Source organism: Carassius carassius, chromosome 28, assembly GCF_963082965.1.
Source record: "Carassius carassius chromosome 28, fCarCar2.1, whole genome shotgun sequence".
In the NCBI taxonomy this organism is placed as follows: domain Eukaryota; kingdom Metazoa; phylum Chordata; class Actinopteri; order Cypriniformes; family Cyprinidae; genus Carassius; species Carassius carassius.
This window is the reverse complement of record NC_081782.1, coordinates 21,214,654-21,224,218: the sequence shown is the minus strand read 5'-3', so window position 1 is coordinate 21,224,218 and position 9,565 is coordinate 21,214,654. Positions and strand designations below refer to the sequence as shown.

The window sequence follows — 9,565 nt, the reverse complement described above, 5'->3', positions numbered from 1 at the left end:
TAAATAAGACTGCGACCGCTAGAGCAGGAAATCTGAAATGAATAGTGAGAGATGTAAGGCAATCATTTAAAAATAAATCTCAACCTGAACGAGGCCTAAATAGATGGATTAATGCTATACTATGTAGAAACCACGAATTATAAAAGCACACAATACTTTACAATAAGGTTCAATTTGTTACTTACTTTCACAGCACATCTTGATGAATGTTCATTTCTACACACACAAATACATGTTTCTAAATTATATATGTATATTTAAATTATAAATGTACAAATCTAAATGATAAAACTCATAATTGGTATACATTATAAATTAAATATAGCATTTAGCATAAATATTATATGTACTATTATTATGAACCATGATATTAATGTATGTTGCATTCCTAAATGCTGTTAAAAAAAGTTTCTATCATTAGTTTATATGAATACATTAACTAATGTTAGAAAATCAAACCTTAGTGTAAAGTGAGTTACCCCAAAAAACAAAAAAAAAAACTTATTTCTGAATCATGCCACTATATAAAAAAGTGAACATGTCCATTTATAACAGTTGAACAACCAAGATGCTTAACTACTTGCCTGATAAGTTTCATGTTCCAGCACACACACCCCAAATACAACGAAAATATTGCAAAGAAAAAATATGCATTTATGTCACTGACCCTTTGTACGCAGTGGGACAGCTGTTGTTAAGGAATATTAGAAACACAAACACTCACTCGACCTGATAAATCAAGCACTAGAGTACTGGACAGTTATGTTGATAGATGCTCCAACTCCACAAACCAGTTTCCTTTTCTCTTAAAGCGGTTTAAACAGCTTGTGAATACAGAAATCTGGCTGTGGGTCAGTGTAAAAGGCCATTTGAACTCGGAGTATCCTCTCTTCTCACTTGTCTTGGCCTTTCTCTTCAGCGCCGCGTCTCTCGCGTCTCGCACTGCATTCGGTGCATTCCCCGTCTTCACCTCCCCTGTGCTCTTCCTCATCCTCCTCGTGAATAATCTCCAACTCCAGGCGGCCGATGTAGAGCGATACCGCGCACAGCCAGAAGAGGGCGGCGACGGACACCAGGCCCGCGTGGAGCAGCACCGTCATCCGCGAGAGGAGCATGATCCTCCTCAGGGTCAGAAGACTGGTCACATACGACGCTCCGCCGAACGACACACACACTCCGCCCAGGATGAAGAACACTAGGGGAGGAAAGGAAGAAACGGTTCAAAACAGGACTATGGTTTAAAAGAAAAACCGACAGACTGAGTGGAAAAAGAAACAGTACCGTGTCCGGCCTCTCGGCCCACTTCACTCTGTGCAAACGCAATAACACCAATTCCTGTTGCCAGGAGACCATTCCGGAACCAGGACAAAAATCCTGCAAAAAAAATAAACAAAAATTGCTTTATCTGATAATGTTTTTGCATGTTCCCAAGGATATACAACAAACTTCAAATTTCATGCTTCAAAAGGACCTCAAAACACCATAAACATAAAATAATATCAGTCTAAATTAATTGTGCAATTTATTTAAAGTATTACATTTTAACGAGAACTTTGAGTAATAGACTGAAATGTTATTCTTGACTGAATAATACAGACCGGTTTGAAATGAATTAGACTGAAATAAATCAAACAATTAATTCAAACCGGACTCTGTATAATGATTCATTCACGAATTGTACACAAACCGATCTTGAAAAAGCTTTCAGATTTGTGGCCTGTTCTTTAAACAAAGGGACAATACATTTGGGCTTATGATCCTTTGTGTATTTATACTTATTTATTTAAAGCTCGAGAGTCCTACTACTTTCCACTATACTTAAACGAGACAAAATATTACAATAAAACTAAGAGAAAAAAGACAGAAACAGAAAAACAGAAAAAATGGATGTGAGTAAATGATGACAAGATTTTCTATCGTCGATAGTAGATAGGCCTGGACAAATGGCCTCACCTGTTTCATGAGACTTCCTCAGCATCTACAAAATAAAAAAAAAAAAAAGTATAAGGGTCTACAAACAGATTATTCGGCAGTTAAATCAATAAAACAATTATTTACAGTGCTACCATTATAATTAGTAATAGTATTATTGACATGCAGTATAATAACAGGGTAATGCCATGAATTTCGGAGACAATAGGCCTATAATACTTAATTTTGTACTAGTACCATAGGATAATCACATTAATTGGAATACAACTTAATAAAATGGTTTATGAATATAGTAATCATATGACAACATAAAAAACCACTAAGTGTACCACAGTACCACCAGTACTTTTCTTAATTAGTGTAATATAAAAAGGAACAATTGTAATTTAACAAATACAGTAATACTCTGTGTCCGTGTTCACCAACGCATCAGCTCTGTCTAGCTCAGGGAAGTACTATTATACATTACTAATACTCTGTTTAACAGCGCATCAGCTCCGACCCCAGCTGCTCTCTCTAACAATTTCTCTTTCTCTCACAGCCCCCCGTCAGGTTGGCCGGGGTGGGGACACTGGTCTTCTCATTTCTAACAATTGGAAATACTCAACCCACTCTCCCCTATGCAATTATAACTCATTTGTATCTCATGTGATCACTGTAACAGCTCCTATAAAACTCCAGGTTATGGTAATCTACTGCCCTCTTGGGCAAATTCTAGGCACTTTCCTAGAGGAGCTGGATGGCCTGCTGTCCTCACTCCCGGGGTTTTAGTCTTTGGCAACTTCAACATTCTTCTGGACAAGCCTTATGCTACAGACTTCCATTCACTTCTTGATTCATTTGATTTCAAACGACTTACCACTTCAAGCACGCAGAAATCAGGCAACCAACTTGACTTAATTTACACACGCAAATGTATTGCAGACAACATTCTTGTAAAACAAAGGAGTGGCCATTCAACGGAAACCGCTCTACTGCCAGTCACAGAAGCCCTGCAGATTGCAAAAGCTGATTACAAATCATCAGTTCTTATTCTGCTGGATCAATCTGCTGCTTTTGACACTGTCAATCACCAGATCCTCCTGTCTGCCCTCTCATCACTGGGCATCACAGAGATTCCACTTAGTTTGAATACTATCTCACTGGTAGGTCTTTCAGGGTGGCTTGGGGAGGGGAGGTATCCAAAGCACATCAACTGGTCACTGGGGTTCCTCAGGGATCAGTTCTTGGACCCCTCCTCTTCTCCATATACATGACATCACTGGGTCCCATCATACAGATACACAAATTCTCCTACCATTGCAATCCTGATAACACACAGCTCTATCTTTTATTTCAACCAGATGATCCAACAGTAGCTGCACGGATCTCAGGCTGCCTGGCGGACATCTCGGCAAGGATGAAAGAACATCACCTACAGGTCAACCTGGCAAAGACTGAGCTTCTCGTCTTCCCAGCCACTCCAACTCTACAGTATGATTTCTCCATCCGGCTACGCTCTTCTACAATTTCCCCATCAACTTCGGTCAGAAATCTTGGTGTAACATTTAATGACCAGCTGACCTTCAAAGACCACATTACAAAGACTGCTCGATCTTGGTATTACAAGCAATTCCTGTGTCTGTATGCCTCTTTAAGAAGAATCGCTTAATTTATCCCCCAATTGTAAGTCGCTTTGGATAAAAGTCTATGCAAAATGACTAAATGTAAATGTCTAGCTCAGTGAAGTACTGTTATACAGTAATACTGTGTTTACCAGCGCATCAGCTATGTCTAGCGCTGTGAAGTACTGTTGCTCCGGTGATGATTGTGATCTGTTCAGCGGGGCTTTCTCCGCCGCACGTCGCGCGCTCCCCCGGTGTAGTGCTCGCGCTGGAGCCCAAACATACTGCAGCAGCAGCGGCCGCCGCACGAGCCGAGAAAACCGCCTGCATGTTAACCAACTTATGGAAGCCATTGTTTGTAAAGGAGAATAAACTCAAAACACGACCTTTACCCGAACTCTAAACTTTGACACTGCAGATGAGTGTGCGTAAAGACGCTGCCGCGTGCGGGCAGGAGTGTGCGTGGATTTCAGTGGCGCCATCTATCTTTACTTACTCATGTGATGTATATATCTTTATATATATATATATATATATATATATATATAGAGAGAGAGAGAGAGAGAGAGAGAGAGAGAGAGAGAGAGATAGAGAGAGAGAGAGAGAGAGAGAGAGATAAACATTAGAACAAGAACATATTATAGGGGATAGAATAAAAATTAAAGAGCAAACATTATACACAAGAGGCGGTTGTACACAAATACACATGTGTTATTAGTTGCTACAAACCTTTAAAAAATTCCAAGTTTTAATTGATTGTTGTGTTATAGAAAGTCATATAGTAACCTATCAACGTAATGCTCTATTTTCTTCCTAAAATATTTTATTTCATTTATTTATTGCAGGAGAACTTACATTTGTGAATATGAAATGTATGTAAAAAAAAAAAAAAAAAGAAAAAAAAGAAAAAAAAGACGTAGCCTAATGCAAACGTGAGTCTGCTTTTCTTTGCTGTTCTAATTAAGATACCAAATAATACAAATTTCCATGACAAAAAAAAATTATTATCAATATTTTGTACAATAAAATCACAGACATTCTGCCAAAATTGTTTTACAAAAGGGGAATGTCAAAACACAAACCACAGTTCCTATTATTTAATTATTTGCGTATTTATTTATTTATTTATTTATTTACTGTTTTTGAAAGTCTAATCGTCCATAGATACGTTTCAGGGCAATTGACACAAAAGGAGCAAAATTAATATCAGATTTAATTTTTATTAGCCTATTCGTATTAAATATCAATGATACGTAGTTATTTTTATTTATTTATTTACATTTCTTTGTCAGATACTGTATTTTAAAATGCATAATTAAAAAAAGAAAAGTTTAAATGTTTTAACCTGTTAGCCAGCACCCCCCATTATGGGACTAATATAAAATCCTAGAAAGATGCACTCGACATATAATGTCCATAAGGTGGAGCCAAAACACAACAAAATGTTATAGTGTACAGAATGTTATTTGTACACAGGCTCATTTCCGACACACGTTTTGGCAAATCATGATTTTGACAAAAAAAAAAAAAGACTTATTTTCATTAGTATATAATTTAGAATTTTTCCCACAATAATGATATAGTATCTCATAATTTAGACTTTTATGACATATTTATGCATGATTTTTTTCTGTGGTGAAAATGGGCTTGCATATTATTTTTGATAAGTCTGGTGTGAATGTACATGAAAACCATAAATTACCATTAATTACAATACAATTCCAAAGTAACTTTTATAGATTTATACGTATAAAAAAATAATAATAATTATTATTATTATTTAGGTGTAAACTGCTTTTTTTGATGATAACATTTTAGAAATAGCTGCTTCACATGTTCTTTTAATTCAACATGTTCTGTTAATATGATGCATATTTGGAGGCATACAGTAAATCACTTAAACATATCACAAAATATCAAGCCAATGACATTTATTTCTATTAAAGACAACACAAGCACACGTTTAAAACAAAACATAAAACATAACAAAAGAATAAGTTAACATGGTAACATTATATGATTAAATGGAAACCCTGTAACTTGACTGGAAAATCCAGACTGTAGCTGTATTTCTGAACACAGTAGCTGGTCTTAGACGCTGATTAGCTTGTTAAATAATCCAGAAACCTGTCTGACCACCTTAATATTGGATGCCTAGCTGATAGCAACACATTTTTAGTTGTTGCAATCCACTTTTTAAATGTCAAAATTCTTTCTAAGGCATACAGTACATACAGTACTCATATGAGAGCAAGGGTAACATAAGAAAGTCATTCAGAGTATGCACTGGTGTTGTGTGTTTGAGTGGTCTCTTCCGGCCTGCTTCTCTTTCACTGCAGAGGTCTTTTGTCTTGAATGTGATCCTCTGGGATTGTGGGTCACCACGCCTGAACAACCTTGATGGTCATATAGCGTGAGGAACACAGAGAGGAAGGAGTGGGTCGCAGGCTGTGTGTATTTGTATGCACGTGTGTGAAGAATGCGTCTGGGAAAGGACTGCCTTTGAAATAAAGAGTAACTGAACTCAGATTGTCACGCTATGATGCTGTTATTATTTTGAATGTAAAACAACTGAATGTAAAAAAAAAGAAGAGTTCGACGAATATGAAAGTTCTAGATACTATGATAGTTTTATACACTGTTCAGTTTTTGTTTTCTGGAGGCAAATGTCATTGTGTCCCTGTGTTTGTGTTGTGACATGTTGGTTGGAGGTCAGTCTGAGATAACTAAACAAACCGCTCCAGTAATCTGAGACAGATCCGAGTGCAAAGGCCGCATTCGCAAACAGTGGAGATGATGAATGAGCAGGAGCTTGCCGACCGGATAAGGAAAAACACTTCCTGTTTGTCGACACATTCCAGGACTAATATCTCTCCTGCTGCTGCGGAACGCAAGACGACACTGATCTAGAACCAGCTTCCTCTGAAAATACCAACTGCTTATCAACATCAATCGCTTGTAAACCTCATCAGGCCAGCAGGCTAGAGTAAAGATCAAGTACTAGTATCACATGTCTGTCCTTAGGCTGAGCTATTGATTTATTTTTCTCATATTTACATAGAGACACAGATAAGACAGCAACTACATTTTCAAAAATAAAATCAAAAATGTGACTTACAAATGTCGTTTTAACATAAACTATCATTTTATTGATTATGACTATTCAGCCGTTTAGAAAGAAACAAGCAGAGTTACTATTAAGTAGAATAATGATCCAAATAGTTATATCAAAGCTGAAAAGAAAAACGCCACAGTGGTCAGCTGTACAAAATCGGACACATTTTAATTAAATACAGCAAAACTCAGAAAGGTTAAGCAAACATGGTTTTTTTTCTCAGTTGATTATTTAAGTTTCATACTGTTCCACGGCACAAAGCATTTCTTTCGGTAGCTTCTCATTCAAGCATCACACATTATATGATAAAGTGTTTTACTGTTCTACTTCTCTGGCCGTTTATGGCACTCAGCACAGAACAGCTCAATACTACACTCCCTAGGTCATAGTACGCAGGGAAATCTCATGTTGTGTGCTGTTTCGTGTTTGCATGAATTCTCAGGTTCTCAGATTGTTACTATGTTCAGAATAGCACAGTCCTGTCTCACTGTTTTCTGCAGTATACAGTATGTATATACCTGGATGACCTACATTTGCCAAAATTCACAGTATGCATGGACCACTGCACCCACAATGCATTGTGCCTGACCTTCTGTTTCAGAGACAAAGTAATACTAGGTGCATTTTGATATATTTACAAATGTTGAAATACATTTTTATTCATATTTCATATATATTTGACTTAAGACATTTTTACAAAAACCTGAATTAAATAAAAAAAAATCCTATTTTTGGTTGTTGTTGGCATGACAATGAGTCCGTTTGACAATTTTGCTTTCCAAACTGTTGCATACTGGTTCTAAACAAGCAGTGCAGAGTGTATTCTGAACATAGCTTATTATGAGCACCTTATAAACTTGCAATGCCTCTGGGAAATAGATTTAGGAACTAGGGTAGTGCACGTGTGGACACCTGATAGAATGAGGCTGTTGTGTGTTCCTTGTCCCCTGTATGAACTGAGAGCCCCATACAGATCTCTTCTGCTGTATAGCGCCTCTCTGAGGCTGGAAGGAGATTGTCAGCTCTCAGGTAAGTGCATCTCTGTTGAAAGACCCTTTTAAGCCAAGCTAGCATGCAGCAGTATTTGAAAAAGTCACAAACACCCTGTTTTGACTTTCTTTTTACATAGCATACATTCTGCAGATTGCAAATTCTAAATTATTATCAGAAAACTGAGGGGTGAAATCACTTTAACTCACAGCAAGCAGATTTCACCGCTGCGCAGAGAATCCAGTTAATCCAGGTTCTACATGAGCTGGTTGGACATTGTGCCATGCACATTCAAAGTAAGTTATTGTTATTATTTTCTGGGCAAACATAGCTTCTGTCTATGCAAATGAGTCAATGCCAGATTGACTGTAGCATGTGGTCGGCGCACTTATCGTAGCCATTTATTGCCATTTTATGGAAAGCATGTAAACCGGATTTTATTTAAATTAAAATGATTTACAATTTTTCATCAAATGATGGAGATCCCTAAAATCGGTTTTATATCCAGGGATGAAGCTTTTTCTCCTGATTCAGATTAATCGATTGCTGTGGCGAAGCGAATCTGCAGAATATTTAGGCTTAGATGTAGGATTTATTTATTTTAAGTGCATTCAAAACATTTTTTTTTTTTTTGAGCTTTAGAGTTTTAACATAAACTAGTAAATGTAATGTGATGCATATTTGTCAGACATTCATAAACATAAAGAGAAACAAAAAATCATTGCATGGTTTATTAGTAATCATTTGCATCTACTTGAATTTATTTAAATTATAGTATTAAAATGTTTTTATCAAATGGCTTCGAATCAGCATTAACCTGTTTTTTCCAAAACTTTTTACATTTATTCAGTTAAAATGGATGATTAATAAGGCTAGTTTTTAGTTATGGCTAGTTTTGGAACAAGCAACAATTCGGTTAGTTCAAATGTATGAGAATAAAAACAACTGGATTCATTGATACATATATCAACCTGGTTATGTTTTTAAGACAGTTTATTAGTGCTATAACACCTTATGATCCTTTTATGCATGACTGACAAATGTGCATCCCAAATTAAGTTAAAATTTTATATGCAATTCAAACACAAAATGCAAATTTAGACCTTTAGTTACAGTTAGGGATGTACAATATATCGGTTCCATGTTAGGTAAAAAAAAATGTATTAATCAATACTGAATATGTATTTGTGCAGTTCATTTTCTGCATTTTTATATAAAATGTTCTTAAACACTTAAACTTCTGTAAAAATATGAATAATTTGATATCACTGTTAAATGTTTAATGTTAAATCATTTTTCATACTTACATAGTGAATGTCATGACACCTAACATTCACTTGTAGCATTTAAAATGACTAAATTCAGTTTTTAGCGTTTCATTTTTAATGTATTATTACAAAATAATATGGAATTTTAATATTTATATCCATTTATCGGTTATCGGTTATAACATACGATTATAATTAGACAATAATTATCGCTTTTTATTATCGGCGGGATTTTTTTTTTTTGCAGCCCAGTGTACAGTCCCAGCAAAGTATTACAAATTGAGGTCGTGGCCATTCACACTGGACACAGTCTGGATGCATCTTAAAAACGCAGCTCTCGTGGAGCGAATCTCTGAAAATACACAGAGATATGAAGCAATGGCGAGGACAACACTTAAAATAAAATTGCGAAGATGGACCACAAAAATACATCTTAAATGAACAACTCTAAGGTCTGCTGCATACTAGGAAACTGTTGCAAGCAAAATTGCTTATTGCAAACATTTTTGTGGTGCTACTAGATTTGCGTGAACAAAGCATTACGTGAAAACTGACGCCATCAGAGGGCGCTGTTCATTCTGAATGAATTCACCCTGAATGTCTCCTAGGGCTCAGGCTCAATCGTAAGGGATTGTGTCCACCGAAGCATTCATGTA

The 9,565-nt window shown here is 36.2% G+C and overlaps 1 protein-coding gene across 4 annotated transcripts; it reads right to left on the bottom strand.

Moving 5' to 3' along the window:
• Positions 1-633: 633 nt before the first annotated feature.
• On the bottom strand, positions 634-3,968 carry LOC132108184 (transmembrane protein 160-like). Of its 4 annotated transcripts, XM_059514797.1 has the most exons (5): positions 3,711-3,968; positions 2,355-2,376; positions 1,954-1,978; positions 1,282-1,374; positions 634-1,195 (listed from the first exon to the last, which is right to left on the bottom strand). In XM_059514797.1, exons 1-5 carry the CDS (start codon positions 3,887-3,889, stop codon positions 894-896), a joined length of 621 nt encoding a protein of 206 aa, XP_059370780.1. In that variant the 5' UTR covers positions 3,890-3,968; the 3' UTR covers positions 634-893. The 4 variants fall into 4 exon arrangements, with proteins under 4 accessions (XP_059370780.1, XP_059370782.1, XP_059370779.1 ...); XM_059514799.1 differs by lacking the exon at positions 1,954-1,978 and having other exon boundaries at positions 1,282-1,399; XM_059514796.1 differs by lacking the exon at positions 2,355-2,376 and having other exon boundaries at positions 3,689-3,965.
• Positions 3,969-9,565: the final 5,597 nt, after the last annotated feature.